This window comes from Ambystoma mexicanum, chromosome 2p (assembly GCF_040938575.1).
Source record: "Ambystoma mexicanum isolate Mex_15411 chromosome 2p, UKY_AmexF1_1, whole genome shotgun sequence".
NCBI lineage: Eukaryota > Metazoa > Chordata > Amphibia > Caudata > Ambystomatidae > Ambystoma > Ambystoma mexicanum.
The window spans coordinates 1,414,620,364-1,414,643,505 of record NC_090923.1 but is presented as its reverse complement, the minus strand read 5'-3'; the positions used below and the strand labels follow the sequence as shown (position 1 = coordinate 1,414,643,505).

The 23,142-nt window shown below is 45.2% G+C and overlaps 1 protein-coding gene across 1 annotated transcript in view; it reads right to left on the bottom strand.

Moving 5' to 3' along the window:
- LOC138567566 (uncharacterized) overlaps positions 1-21,331 on the bottom strand; it is a 171,228-nt gene extending 149,897 nt beyond the window's left edge. Inside the window, exon 1 of the mRNA XM_069645915.1 lies at positions 21,114-21,331. Coding sequence (XP_069502016.1) covers positions 21,114-21,293 — 180 coding nt within the window. The 5' untranslated portion in view covers positions 21,294-21,331. The remainder of the gene's footprint in view (positions 1-21,113) is intronic.
- Between the last annotated feature and the right edge of the window lie 1,811 nt (positions 21,332-23,142).

The window sequence follows — 23,142 nt, the reverse complement described above, 5'->3', positions numbered from 1 at the left end:
CCAGGAACACTTAGACTTCTGGTTTTACTTACCTAGTCAGTCCCTTTTGGTTGAAGGTCTTAGTATTCTGACCGAGGAGCAACTGCTCTGTGATCATCAGATAAAAGTAGTGTCTGAAAAGTGCCTTTTTAGTTTTGGGTATTAGGTTGTGCTACAACCCCATCTCTAAGACAAAACTATTACATTGGAGTACAGCTAGAAGGGAGAAGCGATGGGCACAAGACCTGTGGGTGTTGTTTGTCTATTTACCCAGCCATTGGCTGTCCATAGCCATGCTAATCGTTATATCCTAGTGCTACATGCCCCTCTCCAACCAAAACACCAGACAGGGGCTCATTATAGGTTTGGTGGTATAAATTTGTTGAGATCTCACCAAATGGATTTACTGTTACTGCCATGTGGTCCGTGGAATTCCCATCAGATTACAAGTGGTAGTATAGCAGTGTTAGTCCCCTTTCATGGAGTCCATAGGACACCATGAGGATTTCGGCAGAATTACCACCTGCTGTAATTCTGCCAGCAGTAATTCCTCCAAAATTGCCATTTTATGGTGGTAAGGTGGCAGAATTACCTCCAGCTTTTTATCTCCAAATCCATAGCTCCGCAGTGCAGTAATATGGCAGCAATGCAGTGGTAACTGTTACCATTGCATTACCATTGTTTTTGGCCACACCGCCGAACTCATAATGAGGACCACTGCAGAAGTGTTATTTCTAAGCAGTCATCTGGGAGTTAATGGCCTTATTGCACTTGTGAATGAGCCACTGGGCAAGACAAATGTACCTTCAGCCACTTCATTCATAGGCAAGAGGTGTGTTTGCAACAGTTATTTGCACCGAAGTCCTGCTAAAAACAAGCACTGTTAGATAAGATTTTCATACATGTGAATAATCTTCCTGACCTGTGTCAACCTCAGAACATTTTGCTTGGACTTGGTAATTATTTTTTCTTGTGCCTGGGTGAGTGGGAATCGTTTTCCCCTTTCACTTAGTCTTTTACTCTTTTTATGAGTGACCTTTTTATGTCTCTCCATAGTGTGTGATTGGAGTTATAGTTTCCTATAACTTTTGGGCTAAGGCTGGGGTGCTCCTGTGGGATTCCCTTTGTAATTTCTCTTTAATGTACTTGCGTGAACTAGTATTCCCAATGGGTAAAGTGCGATTTATGTGCCCTTTTTATTTTATTTAATGAGCCAGCACACCCCACCTTATGTGGAGTGCTGAGGAGATACAATGTATCCCCGTTGTTACTTACCTGGTAACATTGGTATTCAATTACAAGCTAACTTCAATGGCTGGTGGCAGTGAAACTACTTTTATGATTTTAAGGCATTATTACTCACATGCTGTCAAATCAGATCAGCTGCAGTAATGCACAGTATGGTCACCATTCTGCTAGAATGGTGATCGCCTTCTTTTTTTTGCCATTTCTTGTTTGCTTGTTGTTTCTGAGGTCTTCTTCTGCAGTCCTCGCAAGGAAAGAACCTGGTTGAAGTTGTGTCTTCGTTGGTAACCCTTGCTATTCCCTGCGATGACTCAGAGTGTCTGAGAAGGGAGGAAGGAGTCCAAATATCTGCAGCCCTTTGTCTTTCACCTTGCCTGAAAGGAACCAGTTCCTACTGGGAGCTGACTGTATTGTTTCCCTTTCTTTGAACTACTGAGAGAGTTTGCAGAAGTTGTGCTGTAGTTCCTGCTAAATTCTCTGATCCTGGAAGCTGCTGACAAGTCGAACACTAGAGCTGAATCTGAAGAGGGAGATGAAGCAGCAATGCCTGTAACCATTTGCAGCAACCAGAGAGCCTGCTGTTTAACCAGAAACCTGAAGTAACCCTTCCTTCCAAGCAACCTCGGGGTGCCAATAAATTGAAGATTCCTACCAAGAGGCTGGTGAGACCCACTAGACTCAATAAGACCTGCATTTTGAGCTATCCCTCGATTATCAGTGACATTGCTGTGCTGTAAACTGCCAATACCCAGGGACCTCAAGCCAGAGTGTGTGCATGGTCTATCGAAGTCTGAATTTTTTCTGAAACTTTGGTGGACTCCTGCTTGACTTTGAGAGAGACAAATCGAATCTCCGAAGTCCTCTCACCAGTGTGCAGGACACAGAGCATGAAGAGAATCCAATCAGTGATATTCATCCTTCATCTGGTTCCTGTAAAAGGGTGCGAAAACCAGAGAGCTGTGAGAAGCTGCAAAGAATCATTTGTTGGAAGCCTCGCCCATCGATGACTGCTGCCAGTTTTCCTTCAGTGTCCATTTCTTCAGTCTGCTGACCAAGATCCCAAGGACAGGATCCTGTGCTGCTGCATCCTGAAGGCTTTCACCCAGAAGCTCCTCTTTTCTGCTAAGTAATGTGTTGGGTTGGGTAATACTTACCTTAATTCTTGTGTTGATCGTGTGAGGCTGAGTGGGTGAGTTGTGTGTTTGGGAGTTTGCCCATTCCGTTCACTCAGGCCTAATGCTGGAACGCCTATAGAGAGTCTTCTATGAAGTCCCTGAACACCTTCAACTAACTCTGATGCTAATACTTACTTGTTGAAGAAGATATCCTCTGGAGCTCCGACCGTCCTGCACCTGAACCCTATCCTGACCTGCCTACAGCTGGCTCCTAGACCACTAGGGTCCCTCTTCTGCCTCTGGGAAATCACATGCTATAGACTAGGGAAGGACTTAAAAAGATAAGGCTGCTGTCTTGAAAATATAACAAATATAAAAAGTGTTGAAAGTACTTACTTGTACAGAAAGTAGTCTGGTAACTATCTCTGCAATAGAATAAGTTACAAAGTGCCTAAAAGTTATTACTTACCTTTGAGTTGCATTCTTACCCTCCCAAAAGCATATAAAGGTAAATTGGTTTACTGATTTTGAAAAGTGTTCCACTCTAGGGTTTACATATCTTGAATTACTGTGTGCTCTTCTTTAAGCGTACTTTGGGGGTTTGCTTTCCCTGATCTGCTTCAGTGCTTTTCTGAAACAGTCTTGGAGTTAATACTTGTCTTTGAGTCGCGTGTAGCCCCTCTTAAAGGTATGATATGTTCTTACTTACCTTGAATAACTTGTCCATTCTAAAAGTGTGTAGTTGGGTTATGTTTTCCCTTAACTGCTTTACAGAACTTTTAAAATAGTCATAACGTTCCTACTTACCTTAGAACTGTATATTACACTTCTGAAAAGTATAATTGGTTCAACTATCTATTTCTGTATTAGTCATAGTATAACAGTTATGTACCAATAGGTTATACTAAGCTTGAATAGCTGCTGCTCTTCTAAACTTGTAACACTGGGCTGTGCTTTCCCTCTATTCCTTAAATGCACCTCTAAAATAGTTTCATGAGGTTCTTACTTGTCCATGAGTAGCTTAATGCCACTCTAGAAAGTAAATGAGTTACTTGAGATACTTGTAACAAGAGTTTGTATAACTAGGTGATTCTGAAAGTGAATAACACTGTATGTTATGACCAAAAGGGTCTACTACCCTTGGATTACCTATTGTAATTTAAACATAACTAACCTTGTCTTAGTCCCCAAGAACAGCAGATTGCCATCCTGAATGTACAACTGTAGGTTTGATTTACCTTGACTACTTATTGTACTCTAAATAAGGTTCTACATTGGTGTGTATACCATAAATATTGAATTGTTTTTTTTTATAATTGTGTTCATCTGATATGTTATAATACTTACTTCACCAAGATTTATCTTGGCCTCTGTATTTAATGTTCCCCTTGTATATTTACAATACCTCGGGCCTCATTACGACCCTGGCGGAGTGGGTTTACGCCAGCGGTATTCGCGGCGGACCCTTCCGCCCTACTACGAGTTCCCGTAGCGCCATGGAGCCGTTTTCCGCCTGGTTTTTCCGGGCGGAGAAATCCATGGCGCTACGGGACCTTGTTGTTAATTACGCCACCGTATTTTACGGTGGCGTAATTAACGCCTTCCCCACTCCCATTATACCCTATGGGGCAAAAATGGGAATGGGGAAGGGTAAAATGGGGAATGGGGATTTACCGCCCCGCAAAGGTCGGAATGGGGTGGTAAATCCGCTAACCCCCATGGCGGTATTGGCAGCTTTCCGCCGTGCTCCATGGTGCATATTGCACCACGATCTCCGCCAGGGTCGTAATGAGGGCCCTAGTGTTTCAGTGTTTCTTTGGACCATATGTATGCTGCAATTTCTTTGTACCAAGTTACAGGCCTCTTTCCCTCCAAAGAAAAGCCTGGCTGCTCTGTTTACGCTACCAAATGTTCTCTGGTGGTACAGCCTTATACTAAGAGTGGAGTTTTGTATTGCCTCAGATATGGTTTTAGGAAGCCCTTAGTTGGACATTAGAAAAACTATGCTAACAGCGCATTGTTAGTAGATAGTCATTTGCCAGACACTTATATCATGTCAAAAGCCTCTTTCTTTCTCACCTTGCTTGTGTTCTTCCGGGATGAGGCTTCTTTCTTTTTCACCGACCGTGACTTGTACAGGCTGGAACGCGAGTCCTCGGGTTCCAGCGTGGAAGCTGGCTGCCAAGCTGGTAGCGTTTGAATTCCAGGAACAAATGTCAAAAAATACAGGAAGGAAGGTATCGGAAGGTAAAAATTGGAAGGGTGAGGGTCCCAGGGACAAAGAAGGAAGGTAGAAATACACGACAACGCAGGGAGCGAACTCGAACAACGTCTAGTAACTCGTAGGGGTAGAGTTGAGACACGCGGAGCCGTGGGGGCGTGCCGGTTTTCTAGGAAGCTGGCGACTGCACATAAAGGCTAGACCGCACCGGTTCTGACTTGTCGGCCATCTCGGATGAATTGCAGTGTTTATGCCGTGGTGCATCATGGACCCTGAAGTCCAGAAGGGTCGAATCCGGCTACTCATGACAGTATGCCTCCTCCTGAGCCGGACCCACCTGGTTTGCTCGGGTGTATTTGATTGAACTTCTGCAGTAGACGAGGAGCATTCATGTTAGAGACTGGTTCCCATGTACGCAAGCTGGGGGGGGGAGGTAACCCTTCCACTCTACCAAATATTGTAGTTGGCCTCGTCTATATCTGGAATCACATATCCTGGAGACTTCAAATTCAACCTGATCATTGATGAGCACAGGATTAGGTCTAGGAATAGTATGATTGGATTTTATATATGGCTTCAATAAGGAGGTGTGAAAGACTGGATGAATTCTTTTTCAGGATTCTGAGAGCTGCAGTCGATACCACTAATGATTTATTTGAAGGTGAAAGGTCCCTAGTACTTGGGAGCCAGTTTATTGGGCCGTAGATGTCGAGGAAGGAGTTTGGAGGATAGCCAGACTTTATCCCCTATTGAATAAGAAGGGCTAGGTCTCCGCTTGGCATCTGCATATCATTTAACAGCTATCCTGGCCTTTTCCAGATGCTCCTTGGCATCCCTGTGAATGTTTACCAACGTTTCAATTCAGGAATCAACTGCAGGGACCGGGGTTGGATGTGGTAAAACTGATGGTAAAACTGAAGGATGGAATCCTTGACTGCAGAAGAATGGACTGGTCTTGATGGCCGAATGATCTGAATTGTTGTAAGCGAATTCGGCCACAGGAATCAATAGTGACCAATCATCCTGGACCTTGCTCGCAAAACAACGGAGATACTGTTCAAGAGTCTGGTTGACTCTTTCAGTGATCCCGTTGGTTTGGGGATGGTAACCTGAAGATAATGCCCGCTGAATGCCTAGTATTCGGCATAGTTGTTTCCAGAACTGGGAAACAAACTGAGGACCTCTATCGGAGATGATCTTGGAAGGTAATCCAAGGAGCCTAAATAGGTGTTCGATAAATATCCCAGCAAGATCAAGTGAGGAGGGTAATTTAAACAGCGGTGTGAAATGTGCTGTATGGGTAAACAAGTCATTGGTAACCATTATAGTCGTATATCCCCGGGATGGGGGTAATTCCACAATAAAATCTGTGGCGATGATCTCCCAAGGACATGTCGGTAATGTAGGTTGATGCAGAAGACCGGCAGGTTTTCTATTGTCATGTTTGTTTCGATTGCACACAGCACAGGATTGGATGTAGGTTTTTATGTCAGTAATCATTCTAGGCCACCAGAATTGCCTCTGTATCAGATGAAGGGTAGTGGTAATGCCTCGATGTCCTGAATGAAAGGTGTCATGACAGAGAGTCATGATTTTGTTTCTCAGTTCTTGTGTAGGGGTGACTAGTCGTTTGTCCTTGAAGAGATAACCATCCTTAGTGTTCAAGTTCCATTGATTGTTCTGGGTGTAATCTTCCCAGAGATCAGAGGAAGGGGTATGAGCATGGATGTCTTCCAGGAGAAATTTAGCTTGTGCCACAAACACGGTTTTCGGAAACATCTTGGGAAAGGCCCTGACCTCGACAGATTCGTAGTCAGGATGTCTGGATAAGGCATCTGCGACAATGTTATTGATTCCAGGAAGGTGGTTAATTTGAAACTGGTATTGAGCGAAAAAGAAGGCCCAACGGGCCTGGCAACTGTTTCTGCATTCCAGGGATTGTAGTACTTGCAAGTTTAGATTATCTGTACATACTTGCACTGGATATTAAACTCCCAGGAGTAAATGACGCCAGTCAGTGGGCCTGATCACGACCTCGGCGTTAACCCTTAAATCCGGCGGTAGCGCTATTACTGCCGGATTTAAAGGACCACCGAATCAGGGATTCGGCGGATTTCGCCCCAGCTCTTGGCAGGGGGAAATCCGCCGAAAATTTGCGCCATTACCGCCGGCGGATTTCGAATAAGAGTACGAATTTTCCCCATTGAGCCCCATGGGGAATGGGGCATTCCCGAATGGGCTCAATGGGGAATGGGGACTTCCAAGTCCGCCCAACTCGTGATCCCGCACTATTAGCGCCGGGGGCTATGGCAGTCGTGCTAATAGCCCCCGCACTAATAGCGTTAGCGTTACCGCCGAGGTCGTGATCAGGCCCAGTGAATGCTTGTCAGATGGCCAGTAGTTCCTTTTCCACTAGGTGTCAAGGTGCGGGATAGGTAGGCAATAGGATGTTCCATCTTGTCCTCAAATTCTTGTTTTAAGACTGCCCCAATGGCATAGTCAGAAGCATCTGTTTCCACCAGGAAGGTTCGATCTATAAAGGGTTGAGCTAGGATTGGACCTTCAGTAGATTTTTGTTTCAGTTGTTGAAAAGCTTTCTCTTGTTCTGTAGACCAAATAAACGGTGTATCCTTCTTTTGAAGTGCCACGATGGGATGTACAATTTCTGAAAATGTCGGAATACATTTTCTGTAAAAATGTGCACGTCCCAGGAAGGATTGTATCTGTTTCACAGTGGTAGGCGCAGGCCAAGAAAGTATGGAATCTATCTTGCCCTGATCCATTCCTATTCCATTAGGGCTGAGCACAAATCCAAGGTAATGAACGGTCTGAGCATCAAACAGACACTTTTCAGGCTTGGCCAGGAGTTTGTCTTCACGTAATCGTTGCAGAACTGCCTTAACATGCTCTTCATGGATCTGGGGATCTTTAGAATAAATCAGTATATCATCCAGGTATACGATAACAAAAAGGAACAACATATCTGAGAAGACTCTGTCCATGAAACGTTGAAATACCGCAGGAGCATTGGCAAGACCGAAGGGCATGACCAAATATTCGAAGTGGCCAAAAGGGGTTCTAAAGGCAGTCTTCCATTCATCACCCTCCTTAATTTGAATGAGATGGTAAGCACCCCTGAGATCGAGCTTGGTGAAAATAACAGCTCCTCGCACAGCTTCCAAAATATCAGAAATGAGTGGTAACGGATAGCGGTCCATGAGGGTACATTGGTTAAGACCAGGATAGTCATTAGGGATAGTCAACAGGGTCGTAGCTCTTTTGTTTTTCTTGGGAACAAAAAACAAGGAGGCACCGGCGGGAGACTTTGAAGCCCGGATAGTTCTATTTGCCAAGTTGGTATCCAGGTAATCACGTAGAGCCCTCTTTTCAGGTTCGGATAATATGAACATTCTCCCAAATGGAACCACGGCGGAAGACTCTGTTTCTATGGCGCAGTCCTCAGGTCTGTGGGGTGGAAGAGCTTGAACAATATCTGTTGAAAACACGTCGGAGTATGTCTGGTATGATTCTGGTACATGGATAATGTAGGACACGCTCAAGGAGGATGGTTTGTGGTTCTGGGAGTTTAATGGAAGAATCCGGTTCGTGTCCTGACAGACAGTGAGACATACAAAACTCTGAGCCAAGGAACAAGGAACCTGCTGTCCACTTGATGTATGGGTTGTGCTTCTGTAACCAGGGCATGCCTAAAACCATGGGATAGTGGGCAGCCTTTATGATGTCAAATCGTATCCTTTCCTGGTGGTTGTTTATAGATAGTTGCAATTCTTTTGTTTGGTGAGTAATGAGGCCTGAAGACAACGGTCTACCGTCGATTCCTTCTACGGGTTGTATCACTTCTTTGAGCTCTCTAGGGATGTTACGAGTGGTGGCCCATTCGTGATCAATGAAAATCCCCATGGCACCGCAGTCTACGAGAGCCAGGATGGGAAAAGATTAATTCTTGGTCGATGTCAGGACAGTTTGTAGAATCACTAAAGTATTCTGTCCCGGAGTATTCAAGGAAGGAATGGATGCGAAGCCAGCATCTTTCTCCCGAAGCTGTGCTCCGCTTAGGACCGGGAGCTGGTGTTTCCCGAACGCCGGGGTGGTGCTATAGGGTATTCTCTAACTAGATGTTTGTCAGAGGCACAGTACTTGCAGAGTCCCGTATCGATTCTACAGAGCCTTTCTTATGGAGAAATTGGACCCCTGAAAGCGCCTCGTTGCATGGGTTCGGGATCTGGGGTACGTGGAGCAACACTCTCTTTGGTACTTGGGTATTCAGTAGTTGTCTTTGGGAATGTTTTCACCTTTCTTTTCTCAGCCTTTCTCTCCTGGATCCTAAAATCTATCAAAGGTTCCTGGACGTGCTACTCTGGCCAGCTCATCCTTACCTTCATCATTTAACCCCCTTCTGAAGAGAGTGAAACTTGATTCTTGTGACCAATCTGCTTCCTTAGCTAGCTGCATGAAGCGAGTCACATAAGTGAGCATATCCTGACTCCCTTGTTTAAATTCAAGAAGTCTTTCTTGTGCACTGTAGACAAGCTCTGGTCGATCGAACATGACCTTTAGGGCATCCACAAATCCTTCGTAGTCATCCAAGAGCTGATCTCCCGAATTAACTAAGGGAGTTGCACAGGTTAAGACATTGCCCGTTAAGTGTGAAATCATGAATCCGACCTTTGCTCGTGGTGTAGAAAAATAGTAGGGTTTGAAAGTGAAGTGCACTAAGCATGAATCTAGGAATGATCGCAGGGACCTAGAGGATCCATCATATTTGTCCACAACACCTCCTACCAAAATGCTTTCTTTGAGTGCGGAATCCAGGGATAAAACCAGCTGTTGAAAAGCTGCATTTTCGGCTTTGAGATTTTGAACCTCGGTAGTTAACTCTTGCATACCTTGCATGAGGTTTTGGACTGCCACTTCCATATCTGTTTCCGTATCAGGTTCTGGGCGCCTCAATCTGTCAAAAGCCCCTTTCTTTCTCACCTTTTTCTCCTTGCTTGCGTTCTTCCGGGATGAGGCTTCTTTCGTTTTCACCGACCGTGACTTGTACAGGCTGGAACGCGAGTCCTCGGGTTCCAGCGTGGGAGCCGGCTGCCAAGCCGGTAGCATTCGAATTCTAGGAACACATGTCAAAGAATCCAGGAAGGAAGGTAAGGATTGGAAGGGTGAGGGTTCCAAGAACAAAGAAGGAAGATAGAGTTCGCTCCCTGCGTTGTCGTGTATTTCTAACAACGTCTAGTAACTCGCAGAGGTAGAGTTGAGACGCGCGGAGCCGCAGGGGCGTGGCGGTTTTCTAGGAAGCTGGCGACTGCACGCAAAGGCTAGACCGTAACAGTTCTGACTTGTCGGCCATCTTGGATGAATTGCAGCGTTTATGCCGCGGTGCATCATGGACCATGAAGTCCAGAAGGGTCGAATCCAGCTACTCATGACAGATCATATGCCAAGGTACTCACACCATTTGGTAGCTGTGCCCATGTTATGGCCTGGTAGTGCCATTAGGGTAGTGCTCAACCAAACCCTACGGAATGCCTATTCAAAAGCTAGAACTGTTGGGTTTGTAAATGTTTGACTTTACTTTGACACTGCCTGTGTTTCTCCTCATGTCAATGAAGTGCTTTGTATTGTATTCCAATTCACAAATGTTGAAATTACCGACCTGTCTGTCTTGGAGATGGTAAACCAACACTTTTCAAAATCATTAATTATTATGTTTAAAGCTCAAACAAGCTTTATCATAATTCATAAAGACAATACATTTAGATCCTTTTAAAATTCACAACAATCAATTAATCAAAAGCAATTGAAGAGAATGAAAAAGTACTAATAAAATGGATCTGTCCATGTACATGCCACAGTGCATTAATTTCATTCTTCCTAAGTAAACCGTTCAGTGGGGTAAAACTATTATCACAAAGTGTAAGAGTAAATAATTGTCATCGGGTGTCTCATAGTTAAATCATCGAGCATCTCACAATTAAGCTCACTTTTCCCACCTTCCCCAGCTTACCTATTGCATTCCAGACGTTAAATAACGCAATGTGTACCGATTTATTTCCTGTATTAAGGCAGTACCACCAAAACGTCTCACTCTTGATGCTGTTGTAGGCGGATTCGTATGGACCCAACAACTTCATATAGAATGGGCCATAGTAACGGCGCTTCGTCAATACGTGCTGGGCAGTCTCTAGTACTCCAAGTAGCCCACAGAAGCGACACAGTCTTCCCTCTTTTTGAACACCCAACTCAGGTCCAATGGATGCCATTACCGGTAATTTTCCCATTCGCAGTGACAACACAAACCTGCTTAAGAATTTGCCCTCCAGCACGTCTAACCAGAAAAGATCTTTCATGCTAAGTGATTCCAAACCATAAAGAACCGAGTTACAGAAGCACTGTTTGTAGAGAGCGAGAACGCCAGACTCTGCTCACACGCATCTATACATCATGCTCAGTTTGGACATTGCATTACATTTCCTAGTATCAATTAGTTCTCCGTAGTGAGTCATGTTGTGAACGCTACACCCTATTTGTAACAAGTAACATGCTCGATAATGTTTCCATCAATGACCAGGTTAGGAAAGGAGACCGGTTTATGTGAAAAGTGCATGACCTTAGTCTTTTCGTAATTCATGATAAGGTCATGATCCCTTGCAAATCTTTGTAGCACTTCCAAAGATCTCTGGCAAAAGTACTATTGATTAACACTAGGCCGTCTGCGTATGGTAGACATGAAACCTTTGCCCCCATGATCTTTGGGGGACAGATATTTGCAGACAACACCACATCTGGTATTTCGGCGATATATATTGAAAAGCAGGGAGACCAGCGCATACAGGCTTTACCACTCTATTTGTTTTGACCAGTGCAGAGACTAAGCCCCAACTATCGAGCCTTATTTGGACTGAAGTGTCCTCATACAGACCTATAATGGCTATTAACAGATCTCATGGGCAGCCCAGATGGTTCATTTTGGCCCATAGTTTGTTCCTATTAACCATGTCAAAGGCCGCCCGAAAGTCTATCATCGCCACATAGAGGCCGGGATTGTACTTAATCCTTACCGCCCTAATGAGAGAATCAAACAACCAAAGGCAATGGCTAGATCCTGCCCTAAAGCCCATTTGGAATGTGCTGAGCAATCCAATAGAGTCGACCCATTGGGTATGTCTGTCGAGCAGCAATGGCGCAAAGATTTTTCCTGTTGTGTCTAATATTGCTAAAAGTATGAAGTTCTCAGGGCAAGGTCTGGGGCCCTTCCTATATACAGGCCGTAGGATTGAAAGCCGCCATGACATGGGAATATGTCCCTCCAGTGACACTTTTTCAAATAACCAGAATATTAGCTCTCCCCAAAATGCAGGATCATTTTTTATGATTACATTGGGGAGGCCATTAGGGCCAGGCACTCCAGAGTCTTTGAGAGCTTTGACTTTAAGTAGAATCTCTGCCCGGCCAAAGCGTAGCCTAAATTTCTATCCAGTCATGAAGTGACTTCCCGTAGAGGCAGTGGGATCGCGAAAAGCATTACTGGTGTGCTTCAGCCATACCTGCTCCCCAATAACACAAGTCTCAAGTCTTACAGCTTTGGAATTGAAAGTGCTCAACAATTTCCAAAGCTTACAAGAGTCCTTAATCTTTGCAATAGCTGCCAAGTGTTGCCACTGGGCATTATTGCCTGAGGAGACCCAATCCTTTACCCATCTACAGTATTTATTTTTGCTGAGTCGTAATGCGGCCATTAATCCAAAATGGAGCGGCTGCTTTATTTAATCTCAGCCGATTCTCGCCTTAAATGCTTTTTTGCTTCACAATTTTTTTTATCGAATCGGTACCTCTAAGATGGGGAGTTCACTATAGCAAAATAGGCCTTTTGCACCCCCAGACTAGAAGTGCAATCCTTTATCAGAGCCTCAGTGCTGTTGGCAGATAGATTGCCCAATAAGGCCAGCAAGTTTTCAGCCTGCGCAATAAAGAAATTCCCAGCATTCTTGATACTTCTGTCAGTCCAGCGTATCCTACTGCCTGCCGGGTCTCATCTAATTCCCCGACCGGGGCATGATGGCCAATTTCTACGCTACCAATCATGTGTTGTGTGAGGATGGCGTGGTCACCATAGCATGTATCCATGATTTCAAGCTTCCTGACAAAAGGAAGAGCCAGGGAGTTGCAGTAAAAGTAGCCAAGGGTCGAGGTTTTTATCGCCGATCTCCAAGTGCTCCTTCCTGGTATATCCCCCCTTCCATTCAACAGGTAGCAGTCCCAATCGAAAAGTAAATTTACCCATAGAAGTCCTTTAGAACACTTTTTTTACCTGAATGGTTTGTCTCAGATTTACTTTGGACAAAATCGGTCTCCTGGATTTAATTAGGCCAATTACATCTTGCATTAAAGTGCCCCCCAATATAAATCGGATCCTCTTCAACTGCATTCTTGATCTTGCAAATCAATTCAATTACAGATTCTGAGATAACTTCAGACTTACTTGAGGAGCCCGGAGGGTCATATACATTTAGGATATTAATACCACCAGCTATTTTCTCATGGCATGTTCTGACGGCAAGGGCATGGGAGTTATCAGTACAGGTCTTTATTCTCACTGCATTTAAATGGTTTGTAACACCGATAACGAGGCCCCCAAATGGGCAGCCTCTCTGCCAATATTTGAAACACTTGATATCCGTCGATTAGCATTCCTGAGAGCAGCCATACTTCCTGTAAAAGGAAGATATCATTCTGTAGCAAGAGATCTAAAGACCCTCCAGCCTCAAGCAAATGAGAGAATCCACGGGTATTCTGGGATGAGATAACTAATTCTCAATTTCCGCTTGTTTGCACAGATGCATGGTTTTGAACTAGCCAATTCAAAATGCCCAAAATATTAGATTGTTGACTGCCATCGTTATTGACACTGGAGATTCTGTTGCCAATGGCATTCATTATTCCCTTAATTATATTCAGGTCAGTAGGTTTCTGTATGGTAATCTCCTCAACTACATCAAGATCATACTCAAGCTCATGATATTGTTTCTTGTATGATCTTATCATTTCCGCAGTTTCCTTCGCACTACAATGTATCCTGCTAAACTGATGTTTAGGGTTCTCAATGGGTTCAGTAAAATCAAAATCCTTAGTGTCAAGAATTGAGTGGAAGGATTTTGCTGGTCAAGGAAAGAAAATCTGCCCTATTGATATGGGGCTTGGATCTGGTTTTCCTCTGAGTTCGCTTGTTGATATTAATTGCGTGGGGAAGGTCAGCCCAAACCTCCTCCAGCGTTTTGTCTGAGACAGCATCCGCACCCTGTTGCAAAATGTTCAATAAAATAACAGTTTGAGTTACTGGAATTAAATGATGCGCGTGATACACACTGCAGATAGAATTAGTGTTGGGAGGCAGAGGAGGATCAGCACTGATGATCTGCTCAGCCTCCTCATTCGCATCAGATAGGGGGCGGCCCTCATTTAATACCCAGCTGCTTAGGGTCCCTATGGGACTACCAACGTTATTGCCTCTCCCCTTTGCCTTTTTTTGTTATTGTGCACTTTGGCTACAGAAAATACCTTTGAACCTGCAACAGTGTGTAGATCATTTTATCTCAAATGACTTGCAGTTACAGTTTTTACTCGTTTTTTCCTACATTTTTGTGGGTCAGGTAAATGGTCGAGGCCTCACTAGGGAGTTGGGCCATTTCCTCTGACTCGGAAATCTTAGGATCGACACCAGTGATATCCACCACTTCGTTCGAAGGCGTCTTGCTTTGTAGGTTCAGATTAGTAGAAGTACATGACACTACAGCGACAACGAGTGCATATCGCCACGCTTAGAAACCTCTGGGTATTTAGCGCGTTAAAAATAACCTATCATATCATATCTAATTTCCTGTCATCATCGGCCTTGGAAGTCCTGGCACTTGCCAGGACTGAAACCTCTTCCAGACTCCTTCCACACACTTTCAATACAACTTTCATTGTGAAGTGTAATACAGAAAACTGAGCACGAGTCTCAATGTTCTGCCTCTCATGCTCAGTAGTGCTGGCATCATTCACCCCATCCTCCAAAGGGCACAAGTTTGGGGAGGCCGACAGTCTAAGCTCATTATCGAGGCGGAGTGGAGGTATTATGACTGAGGTAGTGGTTCCGGGTATAAGGGCACCAGGGTCTTCTGACGCATTCTGTGCTGCTGGCAAGTGATGTGATTGAGTTTCAGGCGCCAAAGAGTCACGTAAGGAGTAACACAAAGCCAGCAGGGAATGATTATTATCCGTGGCTGAAAATGAAAAATCTGAATGAGTAATGTTAATTCCCTTAGTTGGAAGAATAGTGTCAGAAGGGACACTGTCCAGTTGTTTGTTCTCCAACACCATGAGAGGGGGAAGTGAGCTGCGAGGCACCGATTCTGGAAATAAAAAAAAGAGTCAATGGTGCCAGGCCCTTTTTCTTTATTGTGCGAACCGCTGAGGGAGCTCATATTACGAGATTTTGAAAAGGTCCCTTTATTTCTTTTTGCTTGTTCACAAGCTCCACCCCCAGCCTGCATTTTAAGATAGGAGGCATTCTTTTTTGGTATATGCATGTTCGACCTCAAACTGAACTTTCCCGGCATGTTTAAAAATGAATTCTTGTGCACAATACCAAAAGTTTCCAACATGACCCAACAATATAAATATGCATCTTAAAATGGCTTTAAAATGCAGGTTGTATTAAAGCAACAAGATATATGGTCAGTGCGAACCAGTTGGAGGGAGTCGTGTAGTTGAGCCTGAAAACAGAGAGAATTCAAGGAGGAACACCTACAGAAGCAGGTCGCAAAGTCTGTTGGGTCTCCCGACATCCAATAAACTGAATCAAAGCAGTGAAAATAGAAGCAAAGACACTTCCACAGGCTACAGCGGGCTATGGCACTCTTCACCACACGGGGAAAGCCACACTCCCACGCATTCCCGGGTAGTGTTTAAGAAGTGGAGGGTACTTGCAGTTCACTGCGCCCCACTTGTTCCGTTAGCTCCTCAATTAATAATCTGTGTCTCACACAAGCCGGGCTCCCTGGGTACGCTTGCAGTGACTGCACCCAACTCTCCTCCAACTCTGCTTCTTTCCGCTTCGTGCTGAGTTTTAGTTCATGAGTCTCCACCTCCAGCAATAGTGGAAACAAAAGAAACACTGCAATGACTGCACCCAACCCTCCTCCAACTCTGCTCCGCTTCCTGCTGATTTTTAGTTCACGAGTCTCCACCTCCAGCAATAGTGGAAACAAAAGACACACTGCAGTGACGCACCCAACTCTCCTCCAACTCCAAAATCATTAAAGAAGTTTACATTCTTGCTCGGGGTGCGAAAATGTGCACACATCTTGCAGCTGACTGGGATAACCTGACCCAGCCTCCAGACTTCCTTATTTAATGTGACTTGTCAGGTGACTGTAATAAAGTGTATTGGATGTTGTAGTAAAGCTGGACTCGAGACACAGACCTGCTGTGGAGTCATGGTGTTTGTTCCAGGCAGCTTTATTTACATAGTTACAAATGTACAGCATCCAGTTTCTCTTATGGTATTTACATTGGACAGGAGACAAGACATAACTGCGTAGCAGAAACCCACCAGCCATCCTTCACACTCCAGCTCAGGCGCCCAACTGACACATTCAGACAGATGCACCCAACATTCTCCTGAGCTGCATTCATTCATCAACATTCTAACATCAAGCACTCTAGGCCAGTGACATAAGACAGGACTACATTATAAACGTGACCCATGCGAAACCTAACAGGAATCTTCGTGAAGTTTAATCAAGGCTTACACGGAGGACTTGATCAATCTCACTATAACCCTCTCCATTGCAGTCCGTCGTTTTCAAAGGTGATTATTTGACGCATCACATGACGACTTCCTCGGTGTGCTGCTGCAGGAAGGACTTGTCGACCCGTGCCTTTCATGGCACATCCTAGTATTCCCTCCAACTGTCCCTTTTTTCATTGTGACTTATTCTAGTTCCCTCAGTCTCCCATTCAATAAATTCCTTGACACAGAAAAGTGCCAGGCTGCAGATTTAAGTTCCAGTCCATGCAAGTCAAATAGTGCAATCTAATCTAACAATATAATACAATAAGATGTATGTTTGTCCTGTATGATGCAGTCATCGCCTGGTGTCGCAGCTAGAGGGAGCTGTTGACTTGCAATATATAGAGACAATGGCAATTCCCGGTACACCCCGTTTTGGTGCCGCCGTTTGGACAGGGGCCAGTTTGACGCGACCAATTTGGCGCGAAGGTCATTTAGGTGCACCAATTTCGACGCAGAAGAATTTCTGGCGCTCTCGATTTGGCGAGAGGGGCGAATAGACGTGGCTGACATTGCAGCTGTCTAAAAGCCCTGTCGCCAAATACAAACAGATTACTTGCCACAAATGACGCTCATTGACAGGTACTATACCTGTTAACGTGTTTCATTTGTGACAATGAATCATTTAATGCTGGGGCATTTCCTGGTGCATGTGCAAAGGCGCACTGTGCTGGAGGAGCAACAGCAACCCCAAGTCATTGGAAGATGCAAGGGGCAGAGACATCGTGGTAGCCGAGTGTCTGGCTATGCCCTCTATGCATGGGGCGGCCTTGGCCTCGCTGAAGTATCTAAATGTAGCGCCCCCTGTCAGAGCGCAAACATGAGATCCTTCTGAATGGGGAACAGAAGACATTGCAAGCTGGAGGAAGAGGCTTTTGGACTGGGATCAAGTCCATTCTGATTGATGTGCTGACCAACATGAGCCTTGTGTGGTGCATATTCCACTAAAGGATGAATGGCTAACGCCTAGGCTAGTAGACATCGTTGACTTCCCCATAGTCACTACCTGTCCCATGCCTCCGAATTATTCCAAGAGTATGGCGCTTATTTGGCCAAAGGTACGGATCAACAAGTTAAAATCAGGAACTATCTCTTGCGAAAGTCAACCATAGCAACTTGCACACTACAGGAATATGAACGACTGGAACAACAGCATTATAAGTGCATGTTTGAAGCCAGAGTTCGTGGTTGGGGCTGGTGGGGGGCACTCACATTAAATAATAAGCCTTCCCATGTGTTTATAAATCATGAATCATTTTAATTAACATATCCGTGAACACTTGCTCTCCAACCTCGATTGCAACATTCCCTGTGTCCTCATCTTACTTGATCTCTGTTCTTCCTTTGACACGGTAAACCATGCCATCCTGCTCAACCGTCTCCGTGACAACCTGGGTATCACCGATCAGGCCCTGGCTTGGCTGACCTCCTTCCTCTTTGATCGAACCTCCGAGGTCCAACTTGGGTCCTTCCTCTCCTCTATCTCTATCTCTACCTGTGGTGTTCCCCAGGGGTCTAACCTCTCTTCCTGGTGTTCAACCAATACCGGTACTTCTCGCCCACCGCATAGCAGCTCTCTGCCCCAACTTTCAGTGCTATACGGATGACACGGAACTCGTTTTCAGGCTCCCTTCTGCCACTTCTTCTCCTTCTCTCATCTCTGGCTGCCTGTCTGCCATCCAGGAGTGGCGTGCCACCAATGATCTCTGCCTTAATGCCAGTAAGACCGAGATTCTCCTCATCAGCACACCTGCTCCCTCCTTTCCTGTCACACTCTGGCCGGCCTCTCTTGGCCCTCTTCCTGCTCCCACCTTTGAGGCTAAAAACCTCTGCGTCACCTTCGACTCCACACTTTCCTTCTCTCCTCACATCTCTGACGTCTCTAAGAAGTCACACTACCAGCTGCACCTCCTCAGAAGTAGTCTTCCCTTCCTCTCCTTCCCCCAGAAGCTCATTGTCTCCAGAGCTCTGGTTCTCTATAGGCTGGACTACTGCAACAGCCTCTTTCTAAATCTGCCTGCCTCTACTCTCCGCCCTCTGCAACTCATCCAAAACAGGACTGCGAGCATTGTCCTTGGCCTCAAGCCCAGGGATCCTATCTCTCCAGGACTGAAATCTCTGCACTGGCTCCCAGTGGCGGCAAGGATTAAGTTCAAAACCCTCTGCATTGTCCTTAAGGCCTTCTGGGGCCTGGGACCTCAATACCTTCAACACTCTCTTCCTAAATATCTTCCTTCTCGAGCGCATTGCTCATCCGCATCCAACTCCCTCAGGGTTAGTCGCTTCCCCAAGCAGCTAGTGGGTGGTAGATCTCTTTCTTCTGCTGGAACAGCCTCCCAGCCTCTGTGAAACTTGAGAACCATCTCCGGTTCCAGAAGCACCTCAAGACCTTCCTCTTTGCTTCTGCTTTCTCTCCTCCTCTCCCCTGCTGATCTCCTGGCTGAATCTGAAATTGAACTGGTTACCTGGCTACCCTCTGATCTCGGGCCGAGGTCCACTGCCCACCAGTACACACCTGCACTGCCCCCTTGGAAACCATTGCACTCAGGGACTGTTTCTGTATCCCTAAATCTCCTTCTAGCACTTGACACCTGATGTCGGCACTTACACTTGCATTTGCCACCAGCTGTTATTGTCTTTATTTATTTACTGTTATCCTATGTACTGCATTTCCCCCCTGCCCTTTCCCCTGCACTTTTCCCCTTCCCCACTCCCATGCTCTTGCGCGATCTCAATGGCACCTGGCCTAGTAGGATTGTTGCCTCTGTCGTTCCTCTGTTCCCCTCCCTTGCCTCGTTGCGCCTTGAAGCACTTGTGTATAGGCGCGTTGTAAATGCCATATCATATCAAATCATAAACCTCTGTATTCTGAACCTCCTAAGTGCTATGGGCTAATGTGGCTGTCCAATGAAATAAGTCAAATGTTGTGCATCTTCCCCTTCCTGTGGTGCGAACCTGCAGTATGGAATTTGATGCGCATTGTTTTGGTAATTTGGGTTGTGCAAGAGATTTTGTTGTAGTCTGAATGGGCTGCAGTTGATAGGGATGATTATTTGTCTTTGGTTTTAAGTAAGGGCCACACATGAGAGGAGGAATGGAGCGTAACGGATGATGGGATACGTCCTTTTATATCTAGGATACTTTAGAAAAAATCACCATCATCCTCATCTTGTAGTTTGAATGTTAGGAGTGTGACATATTTGAACATCATTGTTCAATCTTTTTTTTAAGTTTCATATTTCAGTTTGTTTTGGCACGACTCTGTCATTTTAAAAAAAATGATGACAATCTTCACGCCAAAACATACTGGCGTCGTAACGTCCCCACGCCGAACTGGCCATGCCAAACTAGCAACGCCAAACCGGCTCCTGCGTCGAAACGGCCACACCGAATCGGCCTGCATTGAACTGGCCGCGCTAGTATGCACACATCTTTGCCTGTTGTCATAGCTAGAGTGGTCCTACTGTGTTAATGGAAACCTGCACTTTGGCTGTGTACACAGGCTGTGTACTCCAGTATAAACAAAAGCAAGCTTTGTCAAATCCAAATACCAAGACGGCAGTGAATACACGGTACACACGAGTGAGTCTGCTGATCTAGAAGGCCGTTAGTAAAGAGAGAGATAGTAATAGCGGCATGTCGTGAGACTAAATATCTAATATAAAAGGAAAGGCATACACAAAAATAACGTGCACCCGCAAGTGATGCAGAGTAATGTAAGCCAGGCTGTATATATGGATAGCGTGGTGCACTGTGGGTGCTGCCTTTGTTACTCTTCTTACAGAGGACCAAGCACAGCAGCTATTGCATTCATCAACATTGCACAAGTGCAGTGGCATTACTGCCGCAATGCCTCATGCACTGACTACAACACTGTTATAACACCCTTCTTGTATAAACACGAAGCAGCACATTCCCATTTAGCAAAGCTAGCTTAAGTACACTGGCATTCAGTGGAGAGTCAAGATAAACATATTGCTTTGTGGCTGGGATGTAGAGCCTCTACCCCACTAGCCTCCATTCCTGTGTAAAACATGCATCCGACTCATCTCATCTCTGGCATTGCCACCATCTGAGGAGAACTAGCACTAGAGTCCATGCTTCACTGCCTTAAGACCAGCTGTTGAGGCTTTTGCTGTGACTGCACCCCTACTCTGAGACACACTGCCTTCCTCGTTAAGTACTTTTAAAGACCACCTAATTTTCTGTCATGGGGCTACATCATGGCTATATATATCTGAAGCTGTCATTTTGTTCCTTTCCACTGAAGTAACACATGAGGACCACAAAGCCCTGTTATTCTAAACGTCACCAGAGGGTCTTGTGATTAATACCACCCATAGACGTACATAGGCCTAACCACACATGGGAGTCTGTGAAAAGTGGCGACCACCCTACACGACACACATCGCAAGGGCCACGTTATGAGATTGTCTACGCCGCACTACACACATTATTATAGAATATCACGTGTCTATGTGTCCATGTGCCTCTGTATGGAAAGTCTATGCATCTATATGTATGTGGGTACATGTCCCCGTCTATGCCTTCACTTTCTTCCTATGTGGCGATGTTCCCGTGTGTCTGTGTTCCTCTGTATCTTTGTAGTACGACACTTGGTAATAACTCTGCTCCCTCTGGCTTCAGATACTCCCATCAGTTCAGTTCACAGATTGTTTCTTTTCCCTAACATGCCTACCTTCTCCTCCACGCTTGCCACCGTAAAGATGTATTTTCTGTTTGTGTTGAAAGCCTTGACTGCTAGCTGCAAGCAAGTCTGCCCGAGGCGGGACAGCTTGCTGAGGTCCACCTGTGCCTCAGTGGTGGGGGCCCAGCTCACCAGGCAACAGAGCCAAAGTGCCACGAGCAAGCTCTTCATCTTCCTGGATTTGTTCTATAATGTCCAATATTGGACAGAGAAATTCTTTACCTGATATATGCCCCTGAGCACATATCAGGTTGAGGTTAGTTAAGGATTAACTTTCCAAACTGGGTGGCACTTCTACTGCAACACTCATTGGGTAACTGCAACCTATTGACCTGCTTTGAAAGCAGGCCATCCTCAGATTGGGTAAATAATCACTGGCAGGCTTCACAAGACCAGTAATGTGGTCTGTACATAAAATGCCTGTAATTTATCACAGTGCTCGTTGATCCCCAGTTAAGGAACTCATTAATAATTTATTTAGGTGATTTCCAAGCTACTCTCCGCCACAGTTATGCATTCATGGCTTCGACCAGGGTGAATGGGCTAGAAGCTCACTGTGGTGTCCTGCATAGTCGACCATGCAGCATGGAACTCAATGGGATGAATATGCCTTGGGTGCCTGTGCAGTAGAGATAACTTGGGAGGCAGATATTCATGGCTCCATATTTTTTTAAAAAACATTTTTTATTTGATTTTACAATGACACATAAGTGGTGACAGAGGTAGAAAGTAACATCCAGTTACAGCCATAGTATTGTTCCGTGTCTCACAGGTGCATTCTTTCGAAGAATGCAGTTGATGGCATTATATTGGTGCAATAGCATTACCATATATATCACACTTGCACTGGGAATTTGGAGGTATAGGTTGAAGATTCACGGAGATATGCAGCTACCACAGACCAGATGTCCTTAGGTCTGGCTAGGATGTGCCAGAACAGCATATGTGCGTTTGCAGTTATTTGCCCACAATAATTCTCAAAACCACATCCTTAGAGGCATTCATCCAGGCCACCGTGATTTGTTCCTGGGTAAATATAGGTGCTGTATTCACCATTAGCACCCGGCACAGGGGAACCAGCCAATCAGGGGCTAGAAACGCGGGCTGAAACATACAATCTCGTCCAAGCTGCCTGATGGCTGGTTCCTCCGGCTGCCATCATTCCACCACCCTTTTCTTTTTTACCCCTCCATTTCCCACCCCAGTCCTCAACCCCATTTACCTTTTTGTTACGGTGGCACCGGACGCCGACGCAGCTTCCCTGCTTCTATGGCTGCTATAGAAAGGGAAGATGGGCTCAAAAATCGTTTTACCAACAGGCAGTCCAAAGCAAGGGGCATAAAGTCTGCATCCTCCATTTCACATCTTGGGCATGCTCTAGTGGGTGTTGAATCGAATGTTCTGAGCTTTATTGGTGTACAGTATAGCTGTTGCAGGTACTTGAACGGTATCCACTGGCATTTAGGGTTCTTAGATATTCACATGGCCTGGTGACATCATGCCTTGCCCCATGTTCTGTCCTCCAGCCAAAATCTCAGTGCTTCCTCCCATTTCCTTTTGGAGCCCACTGAGTGTTTCTTTCGCAAAAAATCCAGTAATTTATACATCAAGGAAAACACATCGGGTATGTGGACCTTCCGTTATTATGCTAGCTTCTGGAGGGTTCAGGAATTAAAGGAATATGTTCTGCATGTCAGGAGAACATGAAGAATGGGAGGGGCCCCAGTTGCCAGAAGTTTTGTATAGAATTGAAAGACCCATTGACAAATATGTTATCAAGCAGTACCAGGCTATATCTGAGCAGTGTTATAACTATAACGTATAAAACGTGAAAGGGGGGCCCTGAATTCTGTTAATTCATATACTAGGGGTATGTGGCATAATGTGATTGTACTTTTTGTGTATCCTATGACAGGCCCAGTTATTTGCTTGGACAGGGTTCACTTCATGTAAACTGTGGCTGGGATTTTGCAATGGTGAGGATTACAGCGGGGCTCGGAGGGTAAGAAACCTTTCCAAC